The sequence below is a fragment of the Anabrus simplex genome, chromosome 13 (assembly GCF_040414725.1).
Source record: "Anabrus simplex isolate iqAnaSimp1 chromosome 13, ASM4041472v1, whole genome shotgun sequence".
Taxonomy (NCBI): domain Eukaryota; kingdom Metazoa; phylum Arthropoda; class Insecta; order Orthoptera; family Tettigoniidae; genus Anabrus; species Anabrus simplex.
This window is the reverse complement of record NC_090277.1, coordinates 12,589,183-12,607,539: the sequence shown is the minus strand read 5'-3', so window position 1 is coordinate 12,607,539 and position 18,357 is coordinate 12,589,183. Positions and strand designations below refer to the sequence as shown.

The following is an 18,357-nucleotide window of genomic DNA, read 5'->3' as shown; positions in this document are numbered from 1 at the left end:
AAATCTGGAATTTCAATTGGTCCAACATCAAACCTGTGCCTTTTTTTATCAGAAAAAGGTCCTCTAAGCTCTTCTCCTTGTTTTATTTCTCTTTCCCCGCATTTGAAGTGCGAGGTCGAGACCATTCACAGGTTTGATCAGTACGCGAGGTGACATGTTCTGAGTAAACTGTATAAATAACAGCAGAAATATTTTTTGCCAAAGCCTCCCTCGCAACATTAACCTACGTTAACATGATAACGTATTAGAATTAGAACAAATATATTTTTCTGAAGATAGCATTGTTTAATGTGCACATGCACATTAAAATCGTTTCACCACAAATAATACATGAATTACTGTTGCCTCTATCATGAAATGGTAGTGTATCTAGTGAACCAAAGTTTTTATCTTATTATATTTGCAGTTATTTGCTCTGTTGCTATTTCCTGCGAACAGTTTTTCTTTAAAATGTAATACATGACCACTTTCTGGAAGTTCGGAATACTTTAGCCGCTTCTTGTTGCATAAAACACTCTGAAATCCCCCTGTTATTATTTATTACAAGTTGTCCATTTCATGACCATATCGATGAATATAATCGAGAAGTTAGTAAAATAACCACCTAATCGATACTTGAATATAAATTATATCTTGTTATTATTTAGTCGGCCGTGGCAGCACGCTGTCAGACGACACAGATATGTACGCGGTGATCGCATTATCTTACAGTGTTCGCCACTCGCAGCACAGCGGTGCATTTTTCTCATGAGCGCACGGAGCCTATAACACATGACAAGAACGCATTTGATTTCCAAATTTACAGAAAATCCATCCACACCCCTATAACAATAAAAAATTCATCAATACACCCTAACTCCCATAAACAAGCTACTTTTTACAGTTTAATTTACAGAGCCTTAAAAATCCCTCTATCACCTAAGAATCTAAAAACAGAAATTCATTATATTAAAAATTTAGCAAAATTCAACCGTTTTAAAATAGAAATAATCAACCGAATAATTAATAAAATCAAATATAAACTAGTAACAAACCTCGTCCCTGATAAACCCAAAAAATCTAAATTTGCCACTTTTACTTACAATAATCCAGGCATTTGCCAAGCAACAAACCCTCTGAAAAAACAAAACATTAACATTGCCTTTAAGACAACAAACACCAACCGTAGCCTGTTTATCACAATACACTCAACACAAACAACAGTATTCACTCAAGCTCAGGCATATACAGACTCAAATGCACACAATGTGAAAAATCATATATTGGGCAAACAGGTTGGAGCTTCCTTACTAGATATCAGGAGCACTATAATGCTAATAGACACAAGTTCTCAGCCATGAGTTCTCATATGAAAGATACACGTCATCATTTCACAACTATTGAACAGGACCTCACAATCATCAAAATAGTAGGCAAAGGAAAATTAATGAACGAATTATAAAACATTTACATATATCTGGATCAACATTACAACAAAGACCTAAATCTCAAGGATCCTGTTGAAATAAAAAATCCCTTATATGAGACTTTACCCGATTTTTTACTATCTTGAAATCCAAATTTAAACAAAATCCTTAAACATCTTAAACTAACTTCCAATAAAGATCCCACCTTCCCCTAAAAGATAACTCCCTCCGTCCCCGGCCCTGCTAATCTTCCACAGCCAACAGCGCGTAACTTCAACGCTCCACCCATCTCCTCTTCTCCATTACACCCTCCTCCCTCAATTCCACATCTTCAACAACCAATAGCGCGCAAGCTCAACGCTCCGCGCATTTCCTTTCCTCCATCACACCCCCTCCCTCAGTTCCACACAGATACAATACACGAAATTCAAATCTTACTCGTTCAGAGACCATACAGACTACCAGTTCATACCACAAAAATCGAGAACGTAAGTAATTTAATACATATCATTTTTATCTAATTCAACCGTTTTTTCCTCTAAACTTCATATTTTTTATCCTCTTTTCATTACAGATTCTTCACCAAATATCCTTCAATAGTCAATCTATATTTAAAGCTACAGCCAACAACAAGTAAGAATGTTCCCCTTTAACTATCAGTATAAGAGTAAATAACCACTCCAGCCAGCAAAGACCTACACGGCAACATTCAGTTGTGAACTTTTTATCACTCTTTCAACAACCGCTGACCCTCTTCGTAAATAACGAGATTATTGGATTAATGGATCCAACAACTTTATCATCTACACAGCGCCATACTACAGTTTAATATCACAAGTTTTCAACAAGAAAGTTTCAATGTCATCTTAAGTAGCTATTAAGGTCCAGTTAACCTTCTCTTCAATATGTAAATCAAGTTGCTTTTAGCCGAATTTCACTCGAACTTTGATACGGCAACTTTAGCCATAGACCTTCTTGTTATTATGTGGATAAGGACTAGTTTGTCTATTTTAATAAAATATTTTAAATTACTAGTGTATTATCATACCAACTTCATCCTTTTCTTCGTAAACATTTAAAATGAAATTTCAATTGTAAATTATTATTTAAGAACTCATAACAATTTCTCACATTGTATAATACTCATTTCCAATCTTATATTCTCATTTTTATATTTTTGACCATGACAATCAGGATCCTGATTTTTATCTTTGAGGTATAAGTGTAAAAAGGCTGATGATGCCCTTATAAAGGGCGAAACATGTCCCTTCAAATTTTAGTGTAATAAGATGTAAATCCTAACTTTGGAAACTCATTTGTATTGAATAGGTTGATCCTAATAAAAGTTGCTTTACGTCGCACCGACACAGGTCTTACGGCGACGATGGGAAAGGAAAGCGCTAGGAATGGGAAGGATGTGGCCATGGCCTTAAATTAAGGTACAGCCCCAACATTTGCCTGGTGTGGTGTGAAAGTGGGAAACCACGGAAAACCATCTTCAGGGCTGCTGACAGTGGGGTTTGAACCCACTATTTCCCGAATACTGGATACTGTAAATATTTTGGAAGATAGTCCGCCTAGTCAATACTATTCATTTATTTACCTTTCACCTTAACATCTAGTACATGTTTCGAGAATATAATGCATTCTCTTCCTCAGCTAGTAGATTAAAATTCATTATACAATAAGACCTGACTAAAATATGGGGGGCCCCCATTAAAATTCAAAACAATGAGCATGACAATGTGACATTTAAAATTTTTGGATAGTACAAACATAGAATTAAAATCCCATTTTGTCAAGTACAAATTAAAAACAAAATATAGTTTAATTAATGTCTAATTAAATACAACGTCTTGTGATAATATGAATTCACAGTGTCCTTGAAGTTGCCTTGCGTAGTTCAAAAATGTTGAGTTAAGGATGAATAAAATTGCATTAAAACTTGAAGTCCTGCCGATATCCACCGTTAATGGGTGTTAAAATGATGTCTATTTAAATTAAAATATTGGACACAGCATCGTATAATGATGTGAAATTACGGTGTCCTAGGAATTATAATACTATCTTGCGTAGTTCAATTGGATTTGTACAAGAATAAATGAAGTTGCGTTAAGACTTGGAGCCCTGCCATTATCTTCGGTTGATAGATGTATTATGCAGCCAGGTTGAAAATAGGTTAAAATGGTCTATAAAAAGGAAATGAATTGAAAATTAACAAAAGGCTCCGACATGAACAAATGAGAATACAACGGGGTAAAAATATTAAACCTTACCAGTGTGATGATGTAAATATTACGTGTGGCATGCATGTGTTAGATAGATGTTGAGGCACCTGATGTTGTATGGCAACTGGTTACAGAATTACATTGGGTTGGGTGTTGGATGGAAGGAGGGGTGGAAGGAACCGCCCCTGATACTACAGTCATACTTCCCCTCTTACACGCTTGTCATCATTTGGCCTCTTACTAGGGTATTGGGTTACCAATTTAAACAACTGATTGTCTTCTGCAATGTGTTCATTTAGGTTGTTCTCATTATCAAATTTTTGCAATTTGTATATTTCTAATTTCTCTAGGGCATTCATTTGTTTGCCTTTGCTTAATGAATGTAATAAAGTCATATCACGTTCAATATTTGTGAAATGATGGTTGCTTTCATGCATGTGTTCACACATTGCAGAGTATCTAGAATGTTTTCGTCCATTGACATGCTCTTTATACCGTACCACCACACTTCTACCTGACTGTCCGACATATTTTTTTCCGCAATCTTGGCACGACAGTTTGTATACTCCTGATTTACTGAACCTACTGTTGGTGTTCGAATTGAACAATAAATTATTATTATTATTGTCTGTCCTAAAAGATACATGGATATTGTGTTTTCTAAATAGTTTAGCCAAACTATATGATTGTTTATTAATGTAAGTGAATGTAGCGAATTTCTTTTTTTCTTCCTTATTTACAAGTAGGGTGTTAGGTCTATTCACGACCTTACTCTTTATCCTATTGACATAGCTTTTGGGGTAACCGTTTCTTTTGGCAATATCTTGTATAATGTTTATCTCTTTATTAAAATCATTATACGCCATCATTATACGACGCTGTGTCCAATATTTTAATTTAAATAGACATCATTTTAACACCCATTAACGGTGGATATCGGCAGGACTTCAAGTTTTAATGCAATTTTATTCATCCTTAACTAAACATTTTTGAACTACGCAAGGCAACTTCAAGGACACTGTGAATTCATATCATCACAAGACGTTGTATTTAATTAGACATTAATTAGACTATATTGTGTTTTTAATTTGTACTTGACAAAATGGGATTTTAATTCTATGTTTGTACTATCCAAAAGTTTTAAATGTCACATTGTCATACTCATTGTTTTGAATTTTAATGGGGGCCCCCGTATTTTAGTCAGGTCTTATTGTATAATGAATTTTAATCTACTAGCTGAGGAAGAGAATGCATTATATTCTCGAAACATGTACTAGATGTTAAGGTGAAAGGTAAATAAATGAATAGTATTGACTAGACTGTTACTAAGTCAATACGGATCCAATCCCGACCATCATGGTCAAGATTATTAATACTGGATACTGGTCGCACTTAAGCGACTGTAGCTATCGAGCTCGGTGATGCTACTGTTTGAGTTGAGTGTGTTGTGATTGAGAAACAGGTTGCAATTAGTGTTTGTTGCCCTAAAGGCAATGTTGATAGTTTGCTTTTTTAAGGTATTTGTTACCTGGTAGTTACCTGGATTATTGTAGGTGAAAGTGGCGAACCTAGATTTTTTGGGTATATCTGGGACGAGGTTTTTTTATTAATTTAAGTTTAATCTTGTTCATTATTCGGTTAAGTATTTCTGTTTTAAAACCATTAAGTTTTGCCAAATTCTTTAATAATTGATTTTTGTCTTTAGGTTCTTAGGTGTTAGTGGGATTTTTAAGGCTCTGTAAATTCAACTGTAGAAGGTGGCCAGGTATTTACCAGGTAACAAATCCCTTAGAAAAGCAAAATATCAACATTGCCTTTAGGACAACAAACACTAACCACAACACACTTCGCTCAAACAGTAGCATCTATTCAAGTTCAGGCATATACAGGCTCAAATGCACCCAATGAGACGTTTCATATATCAGACAAACAGGCTGGAGTTTCTTTACAAGATATCAAGAGCACTATAATGCCAATAAACACATCAAGTTCTCAGCCATGAGTTCGCACATGAAGGATACAGGGCATTGTTTTACAACTATCGAATAGGACCTAACAATTATCAAAAGAGTGGGCAAAGGGGAATTAATGAATGAAGTAGAAAGCATTTATATTTATTTAGATCAATAGTATAACATAAACCTTAATCTGAACAACTTACTTGAAATAAAAAATTCCTCATACGAGATTTTGCCCAACCTGTTACAATCACTAAATTTAAATCAAAATAAAATTCTTAAAATAACAACCACAAAAGCTCCCATCATTCCATTAAAGGTAACTCCCTCCGTGTACGCCCCTATTAACCTCCCACAACCAACAGCACGTAAGTTTAACGCTCCACCCACCTCCTCTCCCGCACCACACCCCCTACCTCAGTTCCACACAGATACAATACAGTAAATGCAAATGTCACTCTTTCTGACGCTGCAAAGGCAACTAGTTCACACCACAAAAATCGAGAGGGTAAGTAAATGTACACACAGCGTTTCCTGCTAAATATAACAGTCTTTTCTTTAAATCTTTAAACTTAAAGACATTCTACCCTCCTCTCATTACAGATTCTTCATCACACATCCATCAGGTTGTTCTCAACATTCAAGCTATAGTCAACATCAAGCAGAGCATTCCCATTTGACTATTATCACAACACAATCATTACCAGCTAGTAAAAGGAGACATGGCAAAACTCAGACGTTAACCTTTTATCATTTTTTCATCATAAAAGAAGGCAGTGGACTCACCACACAAATACGGGGTCTAATAACAATAACTCCATCAGTCACACAGTTGTATACTCTATGACTGGGCCTCTCATATGCCCAAAATCTCACCCGTGCAAATTGAGGCGCGGAGTTCCTGTGCACAGTGCATCGTTCCCATTCGGCTCGGCTCGGACCAACCCTTCCTCTCTCGGCTACTCGGCTAAGCTCAGCTCAACTCAGCTCAGATTTGGAGCGCTATGGAGCAAGTGAGGAAGAGGGTGACAGGCAGAGGGAGCGAGACAGGCGTGGGGAAAGAGAGAGACAGCGCTATTGCTCCAAATCGAGGAGTGGGGGTCCGTACTCTGGTCAACAAAGCGAAGTCGTTTTTTGCACCGTGCACAGTGCATGCACCAGATGCATTCACTTTGAGAGGCCCTGCTCTACGATAATAGGCCTACTATAAACTTTCTACAAAAATATTTATTGTCCTTTTTTAAATGATTGAGCCACTTTAGGATCATTGTCACCATTCTACGACCTCAAATTTGGGTTGCCTTTAACCAGATTCCATTCATTTCAATTTTGTACCTCAAGGTCATATTTTTAGCCATAAGGTGGATCTCAAATTTTTTTTGTATCATTGTTGAATTTGTAATTGTTTACTCATTACATAAATTAAATTTCATTGTAAAGCCCGTATTGTCGTATGTATACTTTTTGAGGTTAAATCAATATTCCACCTTTACAATACCGAATTTTTTTTAATTGTCTAATTATTTAAACAACATTTTTTAAAATATGACAGGACATGTTTCGTGTAACTTGTAGACATCCTCAGCCGTAAAATATTCAAGAAAAAGCACAAAAAGACGAGGACTAAATGACACATTAAAATAATTCAGACCACCGAATACGTCAATTAAAATAGTGAGAATGTTCTAGATTGTTCAGAGCATAACATTCAAACTGTTGATGACAAACTTAAAATTATACACATGAGTTGATACATTAAAACTTGATGTTGAAATTTTCTTTGTTGGTGCTTGTTGACAAGCAGTGTTCAGGTGTGTCGGTGAAAGCTGATGTAGAGGTGCACAATCTTATTTTCTAGTAGAATAAAGACGATCAATGAGTAAGTATATGGAATCCAGTAAAAGGATGTTAAGATCGTCTTATTGGTGCAAAGTTGTCATTCCTTGTTAAAAATTAGGTGGAATATCGGATCGTATGACGTATATGGATGTACAGTGGAGGGCCCTAGAATGAAAATCTATGTTAATATAGATCAAAAACGCAACCCCACTCATAATTTGAATGAGATTTCAGAAACTACGAACGTAATTTTTGTGGCATTACTCAACAGTTCCTTTTTTGACAAACATTCAAGTAAACTTCAACGTGATTGCTCCCCGGCTATCGATTCCAACCTTCCCCTAACTTCCCCTCACACCTGCTCCCATCACACACGACCTCCATAGTTTGTCCTCAGTCAGCCACAATCATTCATGCCAAGCTAATCACTCTTGGAGAGGTGAGAACGTAAGTAATCAGATGTGCCGTATTTCTTTTCTCTTTTCATTCTTTTGCCTTTTGTATCGTAATAACACCAAATACTTGCCTAATTTCAATATTTACAATAGTCTTTATTTTCATTCTAGGGCCCTCCACTGTACATCCATATACGTCATACAATCAGATATTCCACCTAATTTTTAACAAGAAAGAAACTTTGCACCAATAAGACGATCATAACATCCTTTTACTAGATTCCATATACTTACTCATTGATCGTCTTTATTCTACTAGAAATTAAGATTGTGCACCTCTACATAGTTTTCACCGACACACATGTATCAACTCATGTGTATAATTTTATGTTTGTCATCAACAGTTTGAATGTTATGCTCTGAACAATCTAGAACATTCTCACTATTTTAATTGACGTATTCGGTGGTCCGAATTATTTTAATGTGTCATTTAGTCCTTGTCTTTTTGTGCTTTTTCTTGAATATTTTACGGCTGAGGATGTCTACAAGTTAGACGAAACATGTCCCGTCATATTTTAAAAAATGTTGTTTAAATAATTAAACAATAAAAAAAATTCGGTATTGTAAAGTTGGAATATTGATTTAACCTCAAAAAGTATTGTTTACTCGTGTCGAACAAGGCCTAGCTCTTCCCACAGTTCACAAAATGTACTTCATTAAGTGCAAAGGGAAGGCCAACATTACATTACATAACTAATTTATTCACTAAACTAATTACACTGTACAAAATATATACGCATAGGATGCTGTGGTCTGTGATGTAGCACACTAAACTTAACACATTTACCCACGCTAATACGAGTCTCGTAACTCACTGCCCCAGCGAGTCACGTCACCTAGTCTCTCCTTCCATCTGGGGGATGTAGCTGTCTGATAAGTGCTGCCCTGTGACGAACAAACATACACATGGTGTTCAACAACTATAGACACATTGAAGTTAGTGAAAGTGCAAACAACTACCCCTGAACGTTTCACAAGATGCGTTCTATCGTGATGCGGAGAAATTTGAATTTAAATGACACTGTAAATTACTATTTTTTAAAAATGTAAAAGCAGTTTAGAATTAAAACTCTGAAGAGTTTTCCGTTCACATATGACATATGGGGACAGTTCTATTCCATCTGCAGTTACACAAAGCATTACTGTATACCCAACATAAAAATCTAGGTGAGCCAGGAGCATGTTGCCAACCTTGACGCGATAAAACCCGAACCCCAATTTCGTGCCTCAAATTAAAAAAAAAAAAAAATATGCGGGGATTATTCGCATAAATATGGTACATTTGTTACTAGTTTTGGTCTTGCTAGCGACCATCATCAGTCAAAATCATTAAGGTTAAGGCAAGACATGAACTATAATAGTTAAAATTTACAGTTGATCAAACAAGCGTATGTTGCTGATATTCGGTGCAAGACACAAAGAGTTGAATGATAAACACTCATCACGATCACGCATCTTTTGTAAGTTCTGAAACTTTTCTTCCAGTTTAAAGAATGCACCTCACAAAAGACCAGGTCAAACACTCAAAATACTAGCACGTGAAGAATCTTCTAGAATTCAGTTCAGCTGAAACAAGTGTTAACAGAATGATGTTGATGGGAAAGTGGATCATTCAATGGATCATTGAAAATGTTGAAAGAGCAAAAGCAAAGAAATAGAATAAAGCTGAGCTGTGGATGGGAGGTATAGTGTAGGCTAAGATGGGGCCGAGGGATTGCTGGAGGGAATTTGGAGAAAAATAAAGAAAGGGGTTTAGAGTACTTGATTTCTTTTTATTGGAAGTAGGAATTGATAGATCAAATGAAGGGTTTGGTTTTTCTACAATATATACCTCCCTTCTCTTCCTGCTTCCTATTTACAACTCAGCTGTATTCTATTTCTTTGCTTCTGCTCTTTTAACTTTTAAAAAAATTAAAATAAATAGTATTGAATAGGTGGAAACCTTTTAGCTCTTGTTTTACATTATATTGCTCTTCGATATGGAGCAATATTGTAACGTGTATGCGGGGTAAATAAGTAAATGAATGAGTACATAACCTGGTAGCGTCCTATTTCTAAGATTTATCAATTAAACACTACAATTACAGATTTACACACACGCATGCACACTTGCACGCGCGCACACACATATGCGCGCGCGCTAGCGCTGTCACGGTCCACAGCCTACACGTCAATCTCACACCCAAGATTCTCCTCCAGCAGCCGGTCCCAAGAGATTCACACGCACGACGTCAAGGAAACAGGAACGAGTCCTCGGCTGCCACCTCAGCCCAGGCTATCACTGACTGCGCTCTTCCCTAACTCATGCCAGCGAACTCGATCTCACACACTCACTCTGTCTAACTCTCACTGACTGCAGGCAGGTCGTTCCTCTCTTATATACCTGCACTGGCCCTTCTGGAATAGTCCGGATGTTCGATGGATCCAGGAACCTCACGAAATAGAAGACTCCTGATTAATCTTCCAGTCATTTCCGTAGTCCTCTGCTGCCGGACCACAGGCGGAGGCGAGAGAGGCTGGCCTAGCACTTAAGTGCTGCACGTGATTGGCACGGCTGAAGTAAGGGGGTGGGCTGAATACAGTGACGAGGCGGCCCTAGCAAGTTGGCACGGCGGACGCTATAACCATTACATTATGATATTACGTATGATTACAGAGCACAGTATCGAACAGCTTTCTTCCTACATTCTCCATACACTGTTAAGATGTCTGCTTTTTCAGCATTGAAAAATACCATCTTCCTCCACATCCTGCTTCTTGAATTGTCATGAAGTAACTGACAGGGAAGTTGCAATGCAATCAGTGTACTAAAGGAAACAAACATGACATCATCTTAGCCTCATATCTAAGCAGTTGAATAGAGCAGACAACTGTTGGTATTATTTACAATTTTCCAACCATGATAGCTCGTAAACTACGTGTACTAGAATCCTGAGGGGGGGGGGGGGGGGATCACCATTGACATTCTGATTTACCCTAGTTTTATTTTGTTCATGTCATGGGACATTGTTCTATTTGAAAATGTGATGTTTCCAAAATAATACACATTCTAATAATTACTAAAATCCTTATATAAGCCACAGTTATGAGCCCTTGGTGACACTTCATTTCTGTGGAAAGCACCACATCAGTAGCACCTTCCATTTCAGAAATATTAGGGGTGCAAGTTTTAACCGTCTTGCATTTGGCCAGCATGGTGGAGTTTGTTTGAAGCAGCTCAAACTATTTTTTTTTATTTTGCAACCAGATTGCAAAAAATCAACATGTTAACAGTTTTACACATATTAAAACAAATAAATCACACTAATATAGGAAATTAAATGAGCATTTCAGATATGAATAAACCTTGGATGTAAAATTATTGGTAAAACTGAAAAAAAAAAAAAAAAAAAAGTTCAACTTTGAAAATATTTTTTGAAAAATAAATACTGGTTTTCAATAATAGAATTATTGTCTTTCTTCTTTACTCTTAAACCTGAAAGAAAGAACATTTAATTCTGAATAATTTGATATCAAGGTGATGTGTGTGCTGAAATTCACTCATGAATTATGGCACAAAGTTATTCACTGTACACGTGACTGTCATCATTGTCAGGTTCTTCACAGCCCGATGCATAGTGAGCAGATGTGACTGTGTGAAAATCTTCCGGGGTAAAATCGTCACTTCTCACATAATGGAAATCACTTTTGACAAAAAAGTCTCTCTTACTGCCTAAATCATCTGAAATATCAAGGATACCAGATCATTCGGCCTTGAACATGGCCCAGCCATTATGAGAAAAAGGTGATGCAAGCTTGTGCAACAGTGGAGTGATGAGTAGAAATATAATTATAGTTTGGGAAGTACAGCAAACAGACGATATAACAAAGAAACGAAATAAACTCTAAACCAGACATATACCAGGATCAAATTGTTGTATCCATAAGCCAACCTAAAACAGATCTATGCAGTTACAACTTCCATCAACCACAACATAAACATTCACTGTCAACAGATTTCATGTGTAGAAAATAAAAATATTTCTTAGGGCTGATGGATATATCTGTTGGGTAAAATGCAAACTCAATGCTTTAAGTTACTGTCATGTTCATCTGTTACCATTTAACAGCCACATAAATGACCAAAATGCCTAAATAGGACAGAGCCTTGAGCGTTCTCGCCATAACCTCTCATGCCGTGCAAAATTGCACAAGAAACCAATGTATAAACAGACACTACATTCTTGTTTTATACTTTTATGATTTTAATGAACATTTTGGACCCACTCTGATGTTATGCCTTCTTCTTGCAGGTTCCACTCTTAGAGAGACGCAACGATGTTCTGAAAATGATGAAATGGTCTGCAGGCCGGGGCTTTATGTACATGTCCAGTTTTTACGCAGATAGATTCATACAAATTGTGTGTGATACATGTCGTATTCAAGGCATGTTTCGGTGGAATGGAATTCTTGGATGCCTGATCCATGCTGGGAGGCCTGTTGAGGACGCCATCCGAAGCGTGATAGAATACGTGAAAGTCAGGAGAGAATATTTTGCACCAGTTTTGGAAATGCTGGTGAAACATAAAAAGTTACTTTCATACAGAGATATTTTATGGGATGTTGATAAAATTCCAGGATTTGAATATCCCTTGAGTGTGGTGAAATATTTACTTACAGAACCCAAAACAAAACAAGATTTGTCTGACATTACTTATATGTTTATCAGATCTGAGTCTCTTCAGCGCGGTTTGTGTCGTGTGGAGAGGACGTTGATAACAAGATATATGTCTGGGTTGAAGTCAGCTGGCCTTACACGCCTTGTTAGTGAACTTGAAGGAGTTTTGCAAATGTCGGTGCTTGATTATAATAAATCTAGAACTTTTGTGAGTGGAAGGGATGGTCTCTTACCAATCCCTAACCAGTTTAGACCTTCTACAGAGGAACTGTTTAAAGTTCCTTCCATGTCTGTAAAGGAATCTCTGACTCAGGCTAAAAGTAATCTGAGAGGTAATTTGTTGTCCAGAAAGCTTAGTTTAGAAAAGCAACAGCAATTAATGGAATCTTCTGATATAAGGACACCTGTTCGTCAAACTTACAGTTCCATGACTTCCAAGAAATTTGGTGGTGTGATTACATCAGAATTTGATCTGTCTCGGAAACTTGTTGCCGAACCCGAAGCTGTGGAGCATGAACTTCCTCGTAACGGAATTGTTACACGATTAGTATCCCCAAGAACTTTACTGGAGGACCAAAGTTGTAATTTCTCGTCATATCCAAGGAACGTGTCTCAGCAGGTTAAGGGACTAGAAGTATATGATCATAGTGCTGGTAGCAATTCCTCCAACAATGCCGTGCTGCTTGATAGAGCAGGTAATGACAAACCATTCCATGTACCTACTTTGGGGACCCCTATGGAACAAGAAACTCAGCTCTCTTCAGCACCTTACAGCCCAGCCTTCTCTGGCAGCAGCTCATCGCAACTGCATTTCTCGCTGAGTAGTCTGTCGCAGGAGGGTCAGGGCAGTCCATTCTCCTCTAGAAACTCGGCTGGTTCTGGGAGCAATTCTTCAAAATCTATGACTGGTCAGCTCTCGCCTGTTCGACTTTCAAGAGACGACAGAAGGCGGATGGAAGACTTAGAGCCTTCAAGAGCGGATCTTCAAGAGAGATTATCTGTGAAATCTCGTTTAGGTGGATTGAATTCATCCCCCATGTTGGAGGAATCTCAGTGGAATCCAGGTTCAGTTTGGGAAGTTTCTCCCATGGTAGGAGAAAGAGATATCAGGACGAGATTTAGTAGTAGGCGGAGGGATAGTGACATTAATCGGTTACCAGAGTGGAAGTTGCTAAACATGGAGCAGGACCTTGCTGCCCCCATTGGGCATTGTTCGCCAGTTGCAGTGGAAGAGAGTGTGATATCTCTCAGGAAAGTGTTACTCAGTGGTGATGCGTTGAGTGCCTTAAATATCCTGCACAAATTCTGTGCCCACGATATGAAGTACAGTTTCGCCCGAGAGGCCTTTCTGACATTGAGGAACAACAAGCGGCTGTCGAGCATGATGTTTGGCCGCCTTATACTTCAGTCAGGTGAGTGTCAAGGATGGTCACTCCGCTTTATGATTTTACTCTCAACTAGTGTGTGCTAAATTGATGGGTGCTTGGTTGCATTCAGCTTGTTTAATGCATAGAAGCTCATCTCAGCTCTCCTTCCCATACGTATATAGTTCCACTTTTTCAATACAGTATATCGATGGCCTAGACTGAATACCTCGTATCTTACAAAGTTCTTCCTATCCATTATTTCCCTTAAGACTGGTCACGCCTTCCAGCCGCATTTGGATATGCGGTCCATCAGAACAATGTTCGTTGGGTTTATTTTCCTATGCTGATGAGTAAAGGAAAATGACCCTTATAAAAATTATACTCTAGGAGTAAATACGTTACGCAGACATACTTTCCTATAGTATAGTACCGTAAGGTTCATTTTCCTTCCACATCGGCAGAGGAAAAAAGAACACAACGAACATTGTTCTGATGGCCTGCATATTCATGTGTGGCTGGGAGGCGTAACTAGTCTTAAGGGAAATAAAGGATAGGAAGAACTTTGTGAGATACGAGGTATTCATTCTAGGCCATCGATATATGTTCAAACATATACTACTAGTTCATATCTTGCGATTTTTTACTGAATATACATTGTAGTGAAAAGGTGGAATTATTGCATTCTTTGCATATGTATAGCATATGTATAGTTGACGTCAATACGGAACTGATTATGAAGGTTATTGCAGGCCATGACAAATGTTATCCAGGAGTGAGCAACTCAAAACTAACAGCCAGGTAATTTTCCTAGTAATCACATCGTTAATATACTGGCGTCGAGCCTTCTGAAAACTAAAACTTGGTAGTAATAGGAATAGGTATTGTGCTTTTATAGTTTGATACATTACAACCGATTACCATGAAATGTAAAGGCAGCAAGACACTGAACTAAATAAGACATGCCACAAATATATGAAACTAGCCAATTGTTCCATACTTATATTTTGACACTATTCTAAGAAACTTGTAAATTGTTAATAGCAAAGTGAATATTCTGAATGGAAATTCTAAGTTCCCATTGTGGAGTTTTATCTCCCATATGCAGTTATCAGACTGTGCCTCTTAAATAGGCTTCTGATAAGTTCACCTGCATACACCCCAGCGTCAGTGGGTAGGGTCTGACACATCCCACTCTGATGAGTCTAGTGTCAGACCTAAGACGAAATGCTGGTTAATAGAGCAAACGCCTGAAAAGCCATACATCTAATTTTTGATCAGATGTTTTCAAAGTGAATATTGTCGTCAACAGCACCAAATTGCACAGTTCCTTTGTACGTACTAGTCCGTTATGTTAAATATTATCTACCTATCTTAAAACAAATATGATACAAGGAACAACCCATACTTTACAAGACATCGTTATTGTGCCTTTTGTGTCCATGCACATGCCTAGGAACTTCGTATGCTGTCAACATGTGGAAATGAATTCTGCGAGAGTGCGTTCTGTTTCACTTTACAGGAACATCTCGGTTGAATTAATCGATTTAATAGCAAAAGAGATTCTATTTGGATAGTAAAGGAGCATCACAGGATATTACTCGCATCATTTACATGAGATATATATTCGAGGTATTTTTATGTCGGTAATACTTTCTTGATGAGATGTTTTCTCGACACCCAAACATTCGTATTTAACATTCATTTTTCTTCTGTTACTTATGTAATTCGGCCTTGTTTATTATTTCAAATGGTAATAACATTAATATCAAAGCAGAAAGAAATCACCCTGATTGTCAGGCAATTGTGTATGCTCTTTGCAAAAGTTCAGCAACACCAAACTAGGAATTAAACATATAAAGGGGGAGATTATACTAGGTTCGAAAATTAAGGTGCCAAAGAAAGAATTTTAGGCTCCCGGGATTTGTCGTGCCTTGGCTTATTGTATGTAATCATCCTTCTCGGTCACATTTCCTAAATTATGTGCTTTCCAAGACTGTCTGCTCTGTGCCGAATGAAAATGACTGAGGAATTGGAGAATTCTTTGTTGACACACTGGCTAAGAAAACATAGCCATTTGAGAACCTTGGAAATTAATGAGTTCATTAACATTTTAAAATTTGTCTTAAATAATAACTACGTCACCTTTCGCGATAAAATGGATTCCCATGGATGCACCAGCATCAGGAGTCTTATGGTGAGTCTTGAATACAACAGAATCAACAAAGGTGCAATTCTGGCTAGTTTTACTAGCTGAACCGTGGAAATAATATTCATTCCATGGTATGGAGTAATTTAACATCATTCTAGTATCGCTGGAACACCTCTTGAACACCTACCTCAGTAGTATTCTAACTACACGCTGCAATTCAGAAAAGGATGTGGAAAATGGAATTCGCTCTGCCAATGCAGGTTATGGCCGCCTCTCCCACCGAGTTTCTTGAATAAGGATCTCAAAATGTATACCAAATTAATAGTGTTCTGTCCCCATTTATTCCATCAAGATAATTTGCCCCAGACTAGTCAGCCGCTCCCAGGCATGCTCAGTTCGATCTATGAAAAATAGTACCTTAAAAAGTTTTACACCCTGGATTTTGATGGGGAGCATACAACTAAAATGGACACGGTGAGGTCAACTAAAAGCTATAAATAAAGCAAGGCGAAGCATGATGTCAGTTTAGAAGAACAACATGATTATTTAAAATAACAAAAAAATAAGAAAAAAACAGCAAAAAAAATATTATGAAAGTGATCAAAAATGACATGACTCAGATCATTCTCTCAGCTTAATAGAGTTCATCTTGAGAATCAAAATATAATACAAATTTACAAACATATGCCAAGACACATACTTAACATTGCAAGGAGAAATCGTTGATTGTATTCATTTAACACTTGTGCTAGCTTGCTCGCACCATGCTCCTGGCTTCGCTTTTGTTAATTCTTTTGTCTGTGGATGATTATATTTCCCCTTTCTTGCACAGTTGGCATTGCAGTGGGAGGTCCCTAACCTTAGAAAAGACGTGTCTTAATGAGCGTAGGGGAGACAGTGACTAATCTAACCGTACAATATAAACTTTGTAGTGGTAAAACATCCTACTAATATATACACCTCAATTATGAGTGACTTCATGAGCACCACAAAACACTGTGGATCGAAAACACACACAACAAAATCACATAAGTGGCAAATATACACAATCAAAGAACAAAATCTTGAAGTCATATTTCCCTGGCCTCACCAAGAAAAACCATGCTGCATTTACACAACTCTCACTCACTTACAGTCTCGATGGAAAATATAAGGAAATAAATTTACACTTTAAGCAATCACTTCCTATTCAACGTAGATTCCTGAAATAAATTACATGACGCAAGAACAATTAATTGGTGGTCTTTACAACAGCACACATCTATCAACGTGGATTCCTGAAATAAATTATATGACACAGATTCATGAAAATAATAGAGTAGGCTTTAACTTTCAACATGTAACTCAACGTTGGTCTGTGAAAAAGATTACATAACACAAATATCCCTCAGCACAGTTATATCATAAAATAAAATGAAAGCTAAATGTCACGATATAAAAATCTCATCTTCTGCAACAACTGTAGTGACATGGACAAAAACCAATACAATCATCACGAAGTGTAGGCCGCTAGAATAAAACTCTCCTTGATAGACACACACATCATCCTCGCCAACCACACAGCGGAATGAGTCAAAACGGAGATTCAATCTCCCAGAATAATGCAGCAAATATCAAAACAATCAGGGTCAAACCCTTAACGCACGCTGCTCACAAGTCTACCCGAGGCAAGTTACCCAATCATGAAAATGCAGGCCTTTCAAATGAGGAACGCGTCCTCTTACTCATAATCACACAAAATAATCACATGTCCTAAAGTTGCCAAAAACTGATACATATACAAATGACGTCGTCTAACATTCGCTCTCATGAAAAGAAACAACACTGTGCTGGTCACAAATCAAAGCATGCATGCTCGTAAAGTTAAACTTGAATAATAAACTGGCCAACTCTGTAATAACCTTAACTTGAATCTTAGAAATTACCACATAGACAATAGATCATGTCTTAAAATCAGAAAGTTACTGAAATATCTCATCCTTTCAACTTGAGAAAAAGTGCATTAATAATAATACAGTTGAACCTGACTTATACGTATATCAAGGGGAAGAGAAGAAACTACTTGTAGCTCAGAATTACTTAGAAATCAGACTTACACAATACATCACATATTTACTGCAAAACCAATGGAATAGACCTACAAGAGTAAATCCTTGCAAATAATAAATATATTAAGACAGAAAATATTATTTTGAACTTGGTCCAGCCTTAAAGAAATCAGATAGTTTGGCTTGTTTCACTTTTCTTGCATTAAGAGTATAAACCTCCTTTTGCAAACTTGGTAATGAATTCAAAGCA

The 18,357-nt window shown here is 37.2% G+C and overlaps 1 protein-coding gene across 1 annotated transcript in view; it reads left to right on the top strand.

Annotated features, from left to right (window-relative positions):
- Nucleotides 1-18,357, top strand: part of LOC137502861 (uncharacterized) — a 435,934-nt gene that overhangs the window by 170,444 nt on the left and 247,133 nt on the right. The window contains exon 5 of the mRNA XM_068230018.1: nt 12,179-13,955. Coding sequence (XP_068086119.1) covers nt 12,179-13,955 — 1,777 coding nt within the window. The remainder of the gene's footprint in view (nt 1-12,178; nt 13,956-18,357) is intronic.